The following is a 16,516-nucleotide window of genomic DNA, read 5'->3' as shown; positions in this document are numbered from 1 at the left end:
ATAGCATTTAGTAATACTTACTACAGATTTTTCAGACTTGATTAGATTCCAGTTGGTTTATTTTGGAAATAAGTTTTTTTTAATCCCTTAGTATCCTCAAACTATAATTATACAAATGAGAAACAGTCTAGTAGACAATAGATTTTAAAACATTGATAAATCTCAGTTGTTTAGCACTTTTAAAGGCAAATCTAGAAATAACTGTATTACCCTGCTTTAAGATATTTTTATGTGAAGAATGTATTGAGTTTATTCTCTAGGTAATTGATTTACATTCCCTGGAAGAGGCATCTGTCTTAAGATCCCCAGTTCTTTACATAAAACTTAACAACATTTAAAAGCTTTAACAAGTTCTTTTAAATCCATGATAATGAACAGAGAAAAGCATTCGGATAGTATGTGATTCTTGTTCAGTCTCTTAATATATGAGCTAGAAGATGATTTGTATCATGTAAGAATTTGAAGTGTTTCTCTACAGAAATATTGAGTACACCTAGGAAAAAGAGGATACCTATTGTTATTTCTTTACTATGAACTTAGGGCTGTATCATTCTATACCATGTTCCTGGCTTAAAGCACGGATGACCTTGGTTTTCTTGTATTGTGCCTCATATTCTTGACAGTGGCCTGGACATTTAAGGCCATCAGACAAGGTACAAAGTCTTTTATAGTCACAAGAAGTAAAAGGTATCTGACTAGAAGAGAATACGTGGAGCAAGTGCCTTGCTGGTTGTAATTTTGTTGTCATTTCAAGTACTGTGGTAATATAATTGATGTGACAGGGCTGGGCTTTAGATGTGGTCCCTTAGCTTGTGCTCACTTTCAGTTTTAGTTTCTCTTTGTCATTCATTTTGATTAGGTAAAATTTAGGTGACAGACATATGCACACCAATGAAGGCTGTTTGGTGTAAGTTTAGTAATGACGTATTTCAATAATAAAGATGCAAAGTTAATTTTTCCTTTACTGCTTCATGAAAATTGCAATAATTGGTGTCACCTTACATTACAAGATAGAGGGTGGTGTGCTGATGGTGCAGTCAGCAGGAGGTTCTTTTTTATTAATATTATAATTAAATGATTTTCTGGAAATAGGCCAGAAACAGATGCAAGTTGATCATGCCTTGTCCAGTGTTGCTTGGCACCATCACTTGCTTTTTAAAAAAGAGATGACCTGACACCTTGTTTTTACAGGTTGTTATTGATGCCTTCAGATTGATCAATGCTAATATGATGGTCTTAGGACATGAACCAAGACAAACAACCTCAAATCTGGGTCACCTAAACAAGCCATCTATCCAGGTAATACCTGTATTTGATAATGTGTTAAAACTGTTTTACATTTTAAAAGCCTGTTATAAATGACCATTTTAAGATCCAGTACTTAGCATTTTAATTTGTTTTGCAATTAATTTTTCTTGTGCTTTAAAATGAGATTATGGAAATAGTGTTGCAAAAATTAGATTTGCTCACATATGAGTCTGCTTTCAGTGAAGTCTTTAAACTTTCCTAACATAGTTTGAGGACACCCTTTTGGGGGGCATAGTAGAGCCTTAATCTTGAGAGTACCTTACAGCTTTGCACGGTTAACACTGTAGTAAAGGACTGATAGGGGTTTTAGGTGGAGTGCGTTAGGTATCATGGTATCATTATTGGTTTGGTTAGTAGACATTTCTTGTAGTAGTAAATAATGGTAAATTATTGTATACTTTAAGAGGTCCCCAGAAGCAGTTCCTAAATAGTACTTAAATATTTTTACTTTTTTCTTTTTTTGCCTTAATCCCTACTTTTAAAACAAATCATATAAAACACAACTACATATTTCTTTTGATAAGAGTTTATATCTTGTTCTTTCTAGTGATGTCAACCACCATTATTACAGTTATTCAGACACTTAATATCCTCCTGAGTGATTGTTTTCTTTGTATCATCCACAGGCTTCATTGTTTTTACACAGATATTTATTGTCTGCAAAAAATTATTTTAAGTGTGTTTTTAAATGCACCACAACCTGTGTCTATATAGTTAATTGCTTCTCTGAAGATTAATTAAAAGGACAGAAATACCATGTTTGGTTAAACAGAACACGTAGGACAGAGACATTATAGTAGCTATTGCTGCTCCCCTTCTGAAACCTTGCTCTGTCATATGATTGTCTCTGGGGAGTTGTGGCTTTGACAGTTAAACTAAGCTTGGTTATACTTTGATAACTTTATACTTTTAGATGCTTACTTTTTCAGCAGTCACTCATCTGAAATCTTCATCAAAGTGAAAAAGTTCTTTCAAAGGATTGAGGTGTGTTCCTTTTGAAAAAATTACTTAGAAGCCAGGGAAAACTGCAAAGTATAGTGAGTATGATGAAATAAGCTACTAGTGTTTTTGATTGGGTACAGACAAGCCCATGCTTGCATGTTCCAAGAGAATATATTATTGGACCTGTTTAGCCTGTGATAATGACCTTTCTTATAACCCCCATAGCATCATACTGCTTCACTATTTTTTTGCAAATATTATTTTTTTTGTTAAGTAGCATCTCACAGTCTAAGATCATTGTGATTACTGCATGGTGTGTTTCTGCCAGAAGTTTTTACTAATTGCAAGTCAACAGCCACCTGTTGCAGATTTCATCTTTTAAATTTAAACACTGGTTTTTAACCTTAAAATTTGAGTTAATTACATAATTAAAATCTGTTTCTTTCTACATCAGTCCAGTTTGTATTTTTACCTTATAGTCTGTAATTTAAGGTGAACCTTATGAAGCAGGTTCCAAACCGAAGTTAAAAGGACCTGTGTATGTAACAGCTACAGCATCATTGTTTTCCATTTCATTTTAGTTTGTTTTGGCTTCCAATTAAAATCTGTATATATATTTATTTCACAGTTTTTATAGCGTCCATCAGGAAAACATCTATCTGGGTGCTTTACAGTTTTGAGACAATTCCAATACTGAAACACTCAAATGGGATCAAGCCAAAAAGTGACGGAACAAAGGCACACCTTAAAACAATTTCTTAGTTTTCTAAGACAAGCTAGAAAGAAAGCATCCCAGAAGAACTTGAAGTGAATGGTGATATTCATAATAGAGTTTTAAGATGTGTTAGCAGAATCTTTACCTCAGGGATCGGAAAGCCTTTCAGAAAGGCCATGCCTTTTATTTTGAAGGAAAGTTAGTTTGTATTTAGAGGGATCTTATTCCTAAACCAGCTTATTACTGGTAGGAATAGGAACCTAACAGGTACCATCAGCACTCATGTGGGTGGTTACTAATGCTTTTCTAACACTGATTTTTTTTTTTACTATCATACTTAAAGTAGGGGGGGGAAATATTAGGGTTATACTGTAGACTACTATTTAATATATTGAGGAAAGTTCAAAATATGTTAAGAAAAAGATTATAAAATCACATATGCAAGTTCTCCTTTTTGAAAATATATATTTTATAAACTGTGCCTATATATTTACAATATGATATTAGTATTGATTACCTTTAGGTTGTAGGGTTATTGAATTTTTTTTCTTGTTTTTCCTTCTCTATATTTCTTAAACTTTCTACAATGAAACATATATTGCTTTTAGAAAATGTTATTTTTAAAGCACTAATAACAATGTTGAAGTATCTGCTACAAGACAAAGCTAATAGACAAAGTTTATGTGAACTTTCATGTTTTAAATGAGAAGTCATTAATAATCCTGATAGAGAGGGAAGAGTATAATGCCTGTACTGTAGACTTTTCTATTAATGTATGTGACTTTGTATTATTTTGTTCTTGGAACATTTGACCATTATTGTCAAATGTATAGAATTGAGAGTTAGCAAGCATTTACTTTAGTAACTAAAAATGTAAAACTATTCCACTAAAAATTGTTCAACAACATTTCAGATGCTTAAGGGCCACGGTGTATATGAAGACTGGTTGTCAACTGAATGGAAATTTAGTAGCTGTTGATGCATAGATGCATTATACTAGGGTTATGAACCTCTAAGTGTAGCCCTGAGTACAACTGCATTGTCTAACACAGTTAAACTATTTGAAAAACATTGTTTTCGGTAGTTGTTAAACAGTTATAAAATAGTTGTACTAGAAGGAACCATTGTGATGATTTTGTAGGTGAGGAAACTGAGGCCCAGCAAGTTTGTGATTTGCCTAGCTTATCCACTGAGTTACTGTAGGAACTAGTACATAACCAGAGCTCCTCATTCTTTTATACTATATTTGGAAGTTTAATTAATTCATTAATTTTGGCATAGATAACGTATATATACAGCTCAAAATTCAAAAGGTATGAAAAGGTATTTAGCAAAAATTCTTTTCTTCTTTTGCCATTTGTGACCCAGTTCTCCACCCTGAAGGGAACAAAGCACATGTTTTGTTTCTTTCCAGAGCTATTATATTTATATAAAGAAAGATTAATTTTAAAGTATGATTTACTGGATTATATTTAGTACCACATTTTCAGTTTATCAATGTAAAATAATTTAAGGCAAACATATATCTTTAGATCTAAGTAAATATGCCTTTTTTAAGAGCATGAAACTTTTTTAACCTATCAAGAACCTATAAATAGGTTATTACATAGTTCATAAGCTGTGTATTTTATAATATGCCTGCTTTTCCACAGCAGTGAGCAAATGGAGTTATAACTTCTAACCTCTTCTCAGTAGTCTGGACAATGCCAGTGAAGTATTATTTCACCCTAATGATTATTTGTGTGCTTTTCTTTGAATTTGTCATACCAACAAAATCATAAAGCTCTACTCTAAAGATTAGCTTAAAGAAACATAGAAATAACCTGGAAGTTAATCAGTGGGATCTCAAAACTCTGCTTTGTCTAGTTCCTCCTCCAAACCACTCTTTGTCTAGAATAAATAGCATCTTAGACTGATAGTACCAACCTAGGAAGAACTTCCTACTTTGAAAGGTTGGCAGCCTTTGAGCAAAGAAAACAAGGGTCAGGATACCCAAGAAGCAAATAAGCTAAGTCCTGTTAGTAATTCCAAAAAGTATTGTCCCAGAAACAGTGCTCTAAAAGGTGGCTAGCTTCCCAGGTCAGTCACTGAAATATTATTTAGCCCACAATATAAACACTATAGAATAGAACCATGCTTTTTAACAGTGCTTCTATGAGAAACTGTTGCAGATTTCAAATAATTAATGAATGAGCTTCAGGATAATATCCTGTTTTAATGAAGAATTGCCTAAATTTTCCTAAATTCATCATATGTTTGTTAGGTGTAAATTTAAAAGTTAAGTATTGATGTTTTGAGAAATTTCCTGATTATGTAACTTCTTTGTCTGCCTGACATACTATGGCATTTGCTAGTATGTTATGTTTAATTTGCAATTTGACCCTGTCAAAAGGCTAGTCTCCCCCTTGGTAAAGCTGATCTTATATTTGGTGTATGCTGTCACAACTTGTAATTCAGTGTCAACTAGAATGGGGAATTTGAGAGAATTTATTTTTCACTGAGCTAAATAAAAGAGCCTGTGCCTTTGGGTTTATATGGAAGGAGGACTGTACATGGCCAGTTTACCTATGATTTGGGATGAATGTACTTGGGGGCACACAGCAAGTGAGTAAGTGAAATTGGGAAATGGCTTGAGGATATCATTTGATTTAAATTTATATTTGTTTTATTATTGTCCCTGCTAATCTTTCATGCTGCCTGTTAGTTGTACTACTTTCATCTAAATAATGTAATTGAAAATCAAGTAGGTAGTGCCTTCAAGTTCCAAACTGTATATTTCAGCAGTACAGTTAATCTCCAAAATGTGGACCTATCTGTGTGCCCATTTGTCTGACTTCTGTATCTCTTGGCCATACCTGTTATTAGCTTTATGGCCACTATGTAGAATTATATAGTTGAAGCACTGCATAAAGGTGATTGGATGAGAGGGCAGTTGGCACCTGAAATCTAGCCTAAACTTTGCTCTCCAGCCAGGCTGAGTTTGCTTGGAGCACTGGGCACCTTTTTCTAATTCTTCCACCCAGAGGATGCACTTCCTAATTTGCATAAAGGTGAGTACAGATTAAGGGAGGCACTGATTAGCTCCACTTTTTGATTCACACAGTACAGCATATCTAGGCACTGAAATTTAATTCACTATTCCTGATTCTTATTGAAATGAATAAGGATTTAATAGATACTCCTAGTACTTTAATTTCATATAGCAACCATTTTATTATAGCAGATGTTAGGAATATAAGAATGGATTGTTGGGCTTCCCTGGTGGCACAGTGGTTGAGAGTCCGCCTGCCGATGCAGGGGACACGGGTTCGTGCCCCAATCCGGGAAGATCCCACATGCCGCGGAGCAGCTAGGCCCGTGAGCCATGGCCGTGGGGCCTGTGCTCCGCAACGGGAGAGGCAACATTAGTGAGAGGCCCGTGTACCACAAAAAAAAAAACACAAAAAAACAAAACAAGACAAAAAAGAATGGATTGTTATAGTACATACCTAAAATGGGTTAGTATTTGGTGGGGCGATTTTTGCTAGCAAAGTTTAAAAATAAGACTATGCTTTGTTTTCATTCTGATCCCTGAAGTACAAAGACTTAATTTAAGAATTTCCCAAGATACATTGTAGCATAGTATGATAGAAAAAAACATGGGCTTTGGAGTCAGAAAAACTTGGGTTCAGATCCCAGCTTTGCATTTTATTAGGTATAAACTAGGACAAATTGAGATCTGTGTCTTATTTCCTCATCTGTCAAAATACAAATGGAACCAGCCTACCTTACTGGATTGTTGTGAAGATTAGAAGACTTATTGTGTAAAGCAGGTGCCGGTGCTCATCAAATATTTCCTTTCCACCCCTTCTTCTACCTCAACACCTTAAGACTACATTGTAAAAATCCAATTGTTAGTGTGGTGGTTGTTTTAGTTAGCTTTATCTTTAGATTCCTGAGAGTTAACCCCAAAGCCCTTTTTGTTTTTGTACTTGAAGATATGTCCAAGGTGTTTTTCTGTACTTTAATGTCTTAGAAGGCTGACAGAGGGGTCCACAGAAACTGTTCTGGACCTCATTTGAACCTATGTAGCTAGAGTTAGACATTTGTGCAGCTGTGAGTGGATTACAGCACATGTAGGATTATTGTTTCTTAATAAAGCCATGCCATTAGCTTCAGTTTTTATGATGATTTGACTGTTTGTCTTGGTGATCAAGTACAGTGGAAAAATTTCTGCTTAGTGAGGTTGCCTGAGACTGGACCCACTAAAAAACAAACTCCATTTCGTTAATTTGGAGACATATGCAGACACAGTTATTTTTTTATTTTATTTTTTTCTTGCGGTATGCGGGCCTCTCACTGTTGTGGTCTCTCCCGTTGCGGAGCACAGGCTCCGGTCGCGCAGGCTCAGCAGCCATGGCCCACGGGCCCAGCCGCTCCGCAGCATGTGGGATCCTCCCAGACCGGGGCACAAACCCGTGTCCCCTGCATCGGCAGGCGGACCCTCAACCACTGCGCCACTGGGGAAGCCCAGACACAGTTATTTTTAATATGTTAGAACTGAATTAAGAAAAACGGAAACTCCAGATTAATGTTGTGGGTGAAGGAATAATTATATTATTATGTCTTTTTAGCCTTTTCTTTTGAAATAAGAAAGAGCCCCCTATGTAGATAATCATAAAATCAGACTTAATAAATTATGTATTATTTATAAATTATGAATAATTAGTTTATAGGTTAGATTATGATGAGGTCAAATCATATCTCTGACTCTGAGCAAGGCTACTAAAACTGTTGAATTTGTGCGGCTCTATGTCATGTTTTAAAGAATGTGTGCCCTGTACCTCTAAATCTCACTTCTAAACTCGTAGCTGAGAAAAAAATAGTTTAATATTTACTTAGGACAAAAAGCTATTTTTAGAAGATGGTAAAGGTATTGTCTACAGGATATGTCAACAGTTTCAAACAGTTGTATTTATTTTATTAGATGAAAAATACTAATTTGTCCTTCTAATCATTTATCTATATAGGCATTAATTCATGGACTAAACAGACATTATTACTCCATTACTATTAACTATCGGAAAAATGAACTGGAACAGAAGGTAAGCTTAAACTTTTATCTTAGAGGCGGAAAAAAATCTATTTCAAACAATTTAAACTATTACCCGGTATATTTGAATTTAAATTGTTGACCTCTTTCATTGATGTGTTCAAATATTTTTTCATTCCTGATGAACTGTAGCATAAAATAAAGGAATATTTTATTGGACAGATTGAGAGACATTTTACCTTATTGGTAGGCGCTAAAACAGGAGAGGAAGTAGGAAACAAACATTCCAGTTTGGTTTTATGATAAATTATAAAAATCTTTCTTCTAGTTCTGCGATTTTTCAGATTAATTTATCTTCTCCAATAAAATGGCCTTTTGTTACTAAATTGCTAAATAAATAGCTTTCCAGATTTGAAAGGAATAAATTAGATTGTAATTGTGTAGTGCTTTTTAAAAAAGTACCATGGTTACTTAGGATAAACTAAAGGTGAGTCAAAAGGGAAATGCATTTTAAGGGTTTTCAGATATTTAGATCTAAATTTTTATACCTTTTTATAGTAATCAAATTTGATGACTTTAAAAATTACCTAGCGTCTTGGTAGATTAGCATTCTTTAGTTTCTACTATTTTAGGATTATCTCAAGAACAGTTTTTCTCTCAACTAATTGGAAATATTTAAGTCTGCCTATTGCTTTTTGAAATTACAATCTGAACTGCTTCTTTTCTTTATTATTACAATTAGTCATCCTCCAAATAAGCTTCTTGTATTTCTCTCTGAGAAAGACTTAAAAAATTTGAAAGAACATGAGTACTATTGACAGCCCCTAAGTTTTGATTTCTACTTGCACTCTGAAGTCCAAACATAAGTAATCAGTAGTAAACAAGACCTTTCTTACTAGTGGAAAGTGTTCCCCACAAAGTCACCCTAGAAGGGATTCTAGTGATGGTGTATGGGAGTGGAGTTAGAGGGCTCTCCATACTACTCCCTCTTTCAACCAGATCATCTCCATTTTCAGTCTTATTTATGTATTGTGGGCAGAATGTGCTGTATAAGATTTTCTGAAGTTTGATAAACAATTGTTTTAAAAGTTCAAAGCCACCAGTATACTCACTCAAAGGTCCTAGGTGCTTGAGCATGATTTTGAGTGAGGGGCTGCAGGGGACCAGTTCTTCCTTGACCTGAGGGGAGACACAGAGCCATGGTTCTTCCTTCTGCTTGCTTTTGTCCCAAAGTTCATATCACCTGTGGTAGATTTAGTTGATAGCTTGAAGTACATTTTCAACACTTATTTTAATTTTATGTAGAATAGGTACAGGCTGTGGGATAAAAGGGTACCACTCAGACATAAACTGAAAAATTCATTCAGATACATAAATATTTTATCAGTCTGACACCCAACTATTTGGAAATATCCGTCTAGTTACATCAAATTTTCTTTTTCTTTTTTTCCTTTATGGTACCCCATAAAGTTAGCCACCATCCTTGGTATAAAAAACACACATATAAATACTTACATAAATTAATTAATATTTTGTTTATGTTCCTAGTATAGCTCAGTTCACGTGCTTTCTTGATACCCAAAGCCCTGCCTTTACTCTTATCTCACCAACCTGTATACTTAACTCCAAGTGTTACCTGAGGGGCCCAATCCAATCTTTGTCCAGGCATGGTAGAATTATTCTCCTGCTCTGTGGGAACTTTCTTTGTTTGCTTCTGAAGTGTAGAAAAATCCAATTCTCAACACTTAATTATAGGTAGCTTTATAGCATAGGTAGTTGCAGCTGCACCAAAATTTCCTGAGGATGTATTTTCTAAAACACTGTCACTGGCGAAGATGGGAAGCAATCCAAGAAATTCGGGTTACATGTGCAGGAGTTTTCCAGTTTTTTTCCAAACTACTCTTGCCTCCATGGGCCCTAGGAGGGGCATGGAGGAATATGGATCTTTTGTGTCTTGAAAATTCTCATAGGTGATTTTGACATGCAGCTTATTCTCCAGCATAAGGAAAACTTTGTACCACTTTTAGCTGCAAACCTCTAAACAAATAATTGTTCTAAACTAAACTCATACACTTCCGACTATGTCTTTAGATCCTCATAGCTTGTGGATCTCACTTAAAGTGTACTGGTTCTCATAGCAAAAGAACAATAGTCATTCTGTAGGTACCGTTTTTTTTTCACATTGCATAATTTTATCAATCGTTTAGAAAACTCTTCTTATTCAATGATTATCCTCAACTGAAGGACATTATAGAGTAGGACTTTTAAGAAAAACTTTCTTAAGACTCTGAACTTGAAAACTTATGAACCTCGAAGAATATGTATTCACAATTAGGAGTCCAGTTTGAGAAATAATGAACTAAAGTGTTTAGTTCCATGATCACTACTAATAGGGTCTGATCCCAGTTTGCTGATGTGATTGCAAAGTGGATGGATCTGTGATTTCCTTCCCAGTTTTACGACTTTTCATTCTGGTATAAAGAAGTTCAAAAATTTTAAATTATAGATGGAATATTAGAATTTGAAGAAAATTTAAAGATTATCTAATACAAGCCTTCAGTTCATAGATATGTAAACAGGGACTCAGAAAGTTTGACACAGTCATTCAGTAAATGGAGGCATTTACCTCCTTATCTCGGCATTTGAGAGCAGGGCTATATGAACTAATAGAAATCCTGTGTGTAACATAGTAGTTCATTCATTCAACATATGCTTATTTAGTATTTGCTATGATTAGATTATGATCTAGATTCTAGAATCTAGACCTTGGTGATCTTGAAATAAACAGAGCAGAGTCCTTGCCTTGATTTCTCTTTAATGGGAGAGAAATGCACTAAACAAGAAAACAAAAATTTCAGCTGTTTATAGTGTTATAAAAATAATAAAGCAGGTTAAGGAAAGAAAGATGTTTAGATAGTATGGGGTGGCTTTATTATATAGTGGTGAGGAATGGCAGCTATATCTAAGGAAGTGAGAAGTGTAAGCCATAGAAAGATAAGAAAAATAGCCTTTGAGGCAAAGGGACAGCAAATGCAAATGCCATGAGTTGGAGTATTCCTTAGATTTTATTAATATAAATTTAGAAGGATACTTATTAGAGTTTATTTAAATTAATAAAATTAAACTTAAATTCATTAATTCCAAAAGTTGTTTGTAAAGTTGTTTCTCAAGACAAATAAAGGAAATTTTCTCAATACAGGAAAATAATTTTTCTTTATATTTTTTAGATGTTGTTAAATTTGCATAAGAAGAGTTGGATGGAAGGTTTGACACTTCAGGACTACAGTGAACACTGTAAACACAATGAATCAGTGGTAAAAGAGATGTTGGAATTAGCCAAAAATTACAATAAGGTAAAAACTTACTTTCAACATTTATTTCTTATAATCTTTGGAATATATATGATTAGATATCAGGCATTGTATAAATATAAATAGTTAAGAGTAGAGTGGCCTATTTTGTAGACCAGATAGTAAATATTTTAGGCTTTATAAGCCATCCAGTCTGTTGCAACTACTCAACCCTGCTGTTATAGTGTAAAAGTAGCCACAGACAATACATAAAGGGATGAGTGAGGCTATGTCCTAGTAAAACATTATTTACTAAAACAGGCAGTTGGCTAGATTTGACCCATGGCTTATAGTTTGCCAACCCCTGTTGTAAATAGCTTTACAATTGAAATCTCTTCATTATTCAGAGGACTTTTTCTTGGAAGGGAAGGAGGAACAAAGAGATGTGAACAACAACAGCATTTAATACTTGATAACATATAACTTATTTTATGAACTTCTCTGTTTTTCATTTAATACGTATTTATTGAAAACCTGCTATGTGCCAGGTGCTGGGGATATGGTAAAAAATAAGACCTATCCTCATGGAATTTATTTTCTGTTAGGGGAAACAGAAAGTAAACAAATAAACACAACATAATACATTGTAATTAGTGCTGTGAAGACAATAAACAGGATGATGTAAAGAGTAGCAAAGGGAGACCACTTCATATGAGGATGTAAAAAAGTTACAATTTTTCACAATTTCCTGAAAATATTTATTGTATGTTAAAGTATATGTGGCCATGATAACATTTTGTTTATAGATTTATGTTCTTTTACACTTCTGAAATTAAGAGAATACTTGACCAAGACTAAAATGTACCTTCTGTATTATATCAGTTTCCTAGCATTGCCATCACAAACTACCATATAATGGGTGACTTAAAACAACAAATTTATTCCCTCACAATTCTGAAGCTAGAAGTCCAAAATCAAGGTATTGTTAGGGCCATGCTCCCTGTGAAGCTTCTAGTGGGGAGGATCCTTCTTTTTTTTTCTAGCTTCTCTTGGTCCCCAGGCATTCCTTGGCTTGTGGCAGCATAACTGTAATCTCTAACCAGCGTTATGACTTCAATGTATCCTTTTAGGGAGGACATGATTCAACTCATAACATGTATTTTTCAACTTTTTTGACCAAAACCCATATAAAGAATAGATTTTACATTTGACCCAGTACCTGCAAATGTATATGTATGTGTGTATATATATTGCAACAAAAGTTTTATGAAGCAATATTTACCCTTATTACAAGTGGTTATATTCTATTTTCTTTCTCATTTGACTCAATTTCATACTGTTTCAGTTATATACATACATATTATATACATCGACATATAGTTTGCAACCTATTAATGGGTTGAATACCTGCAATTTGTAAAACATGTATACATACTATACAGTGTTATGCTTACAGATATTTATCAAATATCTTCTGTACAATTTGCAGTGGAAAACAGGGATCCTTCCTTCATTTTTAGGAAAACAGGGGCATTAAGAAAAGTTCATAACCAGAGTACTTGACCAAAATTTGTGTGTTTGATAACACCTTAGTATTCAGATTGTCCACAGACCAGCTGCATCAGTATCACTTGGGATCTTGTTAGAAATGCAGGTGTTCGACCTGCTAAATCAGAATCAACATTTTAACAAGATTTCCAAGAGATTTGTATACTCATTCAAGTTAGAAGTTAGAGAACACTGCCATAGAGAAGTCCATGTGAAGTCCTGTAGAAGTTCAAAGGCTTTTGCTTTCAGCTGGTACAGACCCAGGATGATGTCTTTAGAGAATAACATTTGAACTGCACCTTAAAGCATGAATAAGATTTGGACGTACAAAGGAATGTTACCCTAGGCCAACTGAACATCATGAGCAAGACTAGGAGACAGAAAAGCAAGGGCATCTTTAGGAAACTGTGTTTGGCTAGAGTACATGAGAAGGGTGTACATAAAAGGGTGAATAGTGGGGAATAAAGATTTTTAAAGTTACTGAAGTCAAGTAACAGAGTTTGGAAAATCAGGATAGAGTTATTTTTGATCAGGGGCATGGTATACCCAGAACCTGACTTTAGAAACATAATTTGACAAGGCTATAGAAGAAAGAGTGTTGTAAGAGGAGATTTGAAATGGAGATTCTGTATTTAGGAGGAGCTTGCTATTACCCAAACAAAAGGTACTAAGTGTGTGAATTACTGTAGTGGCAGTGGGAAGGGAGGTTTCAATAGACTAATAAAATAAAACATGGTGCCAGTTGGATAGATAAAGTAAAAGAAGAAGGAATCAAAGATGAGTTAAAGGTCTCCTGCCTAGGTGACCAGAAGTATGTTGGTACCATTAACATTTCCAATTTAAGTAGAAGTAGAAAGATTGAGAAAGAAGATAAAGAGATTAAACAAGCAGGGAATTCCCTGGCGGTCCAGTGGTTAGGACTCTGCACTTTCACTGCCGAGGGTGCAGGTTCAACCCCTGGTCAGGGTACTAAGATCCCACAAATCATGGCTCGGCCAAAAAAAAAAAAAGTTTAAACAAGCAGTTTACTATGTGGGACTAAAAATTAATGGTGGGGGCTAGAGCTTTTGGAGACAGTTAAAGTTGATATTGGTTGTCACACACCAAAAAAGTAATATTTTACTTTTTAAATTAGACACATCTTACAAAATAAATATTAACCAAGAGACGGTGTATAAGATTTGCCAAGTGTTAACAACAAGCCTTTTGAGAGAATTGAGCTTTGAAAAAATGTTGATGGGCCCATACAAGCTAAATTCCAGCAGAATTAGGTTTGGCTTTGAAGAGCATGCCCTGATTTATATGTAGTGTTCCAGCTGGAAATTCCCATTGCTTCTAGATTGTAGGGAAAATATATATATATATTTAATCTTTCTAGTGTATGTTTTCATGCTGTGGAGATTAAAGAGAAAACAATAGTTCATCCTATTTAAAACAGTTAACCTTTTATAAATTAACCTTTAAAGAAATTTAAGTTATTCAGCGGACTGTAGGAATGGTTTTCATTTCTCTGTAACATTACAAGTTTAAGTAAATTCTTATTGGTACTACTGCCAGGAAATAACCTATTTATGGTTACTGCTGCCCATCCACAGAAGTTTTTGCTATTTTACAGTTTTAAAAAATCTCTGAAGTACTCAAAAATTTGTAAGGTTTGGTTATAAAGTGAAAACAATGTATAAGCTGTGATATGAAGGAGTCCAAATTTGGGGCTGTAATTCCCTCTGTGATTGAAAGAGAATGTGGTGGAGTTTTTAGTAACACTTAAAATATAAAAAGAAAGGCCCATACAACCAGTTCTTCATAGTATTCTTTTTAATTGGTTGGTGTTTTAAACTAAGGTAATTACTGTTAGGTGCCAGTTAGCTCCTAAAGTGAAAGAAGGTTAGAAAATAATTAAATTCCTTTGTACCAACTTTTTGATTTCAAGTCTGAAGTCCACGCAGACGTTCTGCTTGATTATTAGTCATTGATTTCTCTAGTTACTGAACTTTAGCACCCACAACTCTTTTATTCCAAATCTCCTAGTTTATTCGTGCCAAGATGCATCAGTATTTTAATATTGATAACATTTGATTGGATATTTGTAAATGAACTTGCCAGTGAAAAAATGAATTGTAAAAGACTTTTTTAAGAATAGCATAGACACATAAAATTTTGCTTTGTTTTCAAGCATGTAGCCCTATAAATTCAGAGATCTGACAGTTTACTTTTCAGGTAGAAAAACTGCCTACTTAGTAACCTGAAAGAAGGTTTGGATGCAACTTTTATGTAATTACATACAAAATATGTAATTATATGATTACATTTGGTTTATCAAAGTAGCTGTATTAAATAAGAAGGTCTTGTTTTGTGCTAGTGCAATAAGATAAGAAAAACAAAATAAGATATAAATATTGGGAAACCAGGCCAGATTATCATTATTTAAGTATGATAGGATATGTTTGCAATCAAGCATAGAAATACATGAAACTAAACTAGAATACTATTAGAACTATTATGATTGAGAATTATGTAGCCATGCAGTTACATAGGCTGAAACCAGTTGAAAAATATAAAAGGCAGGGCTTCCCTGGTGGCGCAGTGGTTGAGAGTCCGCCTGCCGATGCAGAGGACGTGGGTTCATGCCCCGGTCTGGGAAGATCCCACATGCCACAGAGCGGCTGGGCCCATGAGCCATGGCCGCTTAGCCTGCGCATCTGGAGCCTGTGCTCCACAACGGGAGAGGCCACAACAGTGAGAGGCCCGCGTACCACACACACACAAAATATATATATGTATATATAAAAGGCAAATCAGTTTACAGAAGCATCCAAAATTACAAAGTATTTAGGAATAACTACCATAAAAAATGTAAATGTATAAATATATATATATATGACTTCTTTGAAAAATGCTAAAAACATTTGTGAATAAATTCCTATTTCCAAAAGGAAGACTTAGTATTTGTAAAGCTGTGGTCAAGCTTCCCAAAAGTTACTTTAGTGCTAGTAAGAATATCAGTGAGCTTTTAAATTTTGATAACTTGACAGTAAAGTTTACCTGCAATAAAAATAACATTTATTGAATGCTTATTAGGAGTCAGACTGGCAGAAAATATTTAACCTATAACACAGAAAAGGCTAGTATCCAAAAAGTACATAACAGACAAAGAATTCCTATAAAATATAAAGAAAGGATAATAAATTGGACAACAGAGCTGGAAAATTCACTGAAGATGAATGGCATATAAACATGAAAAAGAATTCAGTCTTAATAAGTATTCAAAGAAAAAAGTTAAAAGTATAAGATTTTTTTTTCTTTTCAAATTAAAAAAAATGGTTTGGGAGAATGCGCCACTAGTGGGAAAATAAAAAAGTGACATATGACATTTTTGAAGGCCATCTCCCATTTTATCTTTAAATTTTAAGTGCATATAACTCTTTAAGCCAACGTGTTCTCTTTTAAGGATTTATTATGAAGAATGAAATTCTACAAGTACCAACTTAGAGAAATATTTAAAGCTTGATGTTATGTGTATAAAATGAAATTGTGTAACAATATGAAAAGTCCCTACTATGTTACCTTCCCTCCATTTTTCAATGATACCTCTCTGTCTCACATATATCTCAACGTATTATGCTGTTAACAGTGTCACCTCTCAGGTGGAAGGTAGGGGAATTTTATACTTTATGTAAATCC

At 34.3% G+C, this 16,516-nt stretch overlaps 1 protein-coding gene across 3 annotated transcripts in view; it reads left to right on the top strand.

The window, feature by feature from the left end:
* PSMD14 (proteasome 26S subunit, non-ATPase 14) overlaps positions 1–16,516 on the top strand; it is a 93,761-nt gene that overhangs the window by 69,569 nt on the left and 7,676 nt on the right. For all 3 annotated transcript variants that reach the window (XM_029225629.1, XM_029225630.1, XM_029225628.1), the window contains 3 exons: positions 1,192–1,299; positions 7,975–8,049; positions 11,225–11,350. In XM_029225629.1, the coding sequence (XP_029081462.1) occupies positions 1,192–1,299; positions 7,975–8,049; positions 11,225–11,350 (309 nt within the window). The remainder of the gene's footprint in view (positions 1–1,191; positions 1,300–7,974; positions 8,050–11,224; positions 11,351–16,516) is intronic.

Source organism: Monodon monoceros, unplaced genomic scaffold, assembly GCF_005190385.1.
Source record: "Monodon monoceros isolate NGI ecotype Baffin Bay Population unplaced genomic scaffold, NGI_Narwhal_1 Super_Scaffold_16, whole genome shotgun sequence".
NCBI classification, from domain to species: Eukaryota; Metazoa; Chordata; class Mammalia; order Artiodactyla; family Monodontidae; genus Monodon; species Monodon monoceros.
The sequence above is the reverse complement of the archived record's forward strand: the minus strand, read 5'-3'. Positions and strand labels throughout refer to the sequence as shown.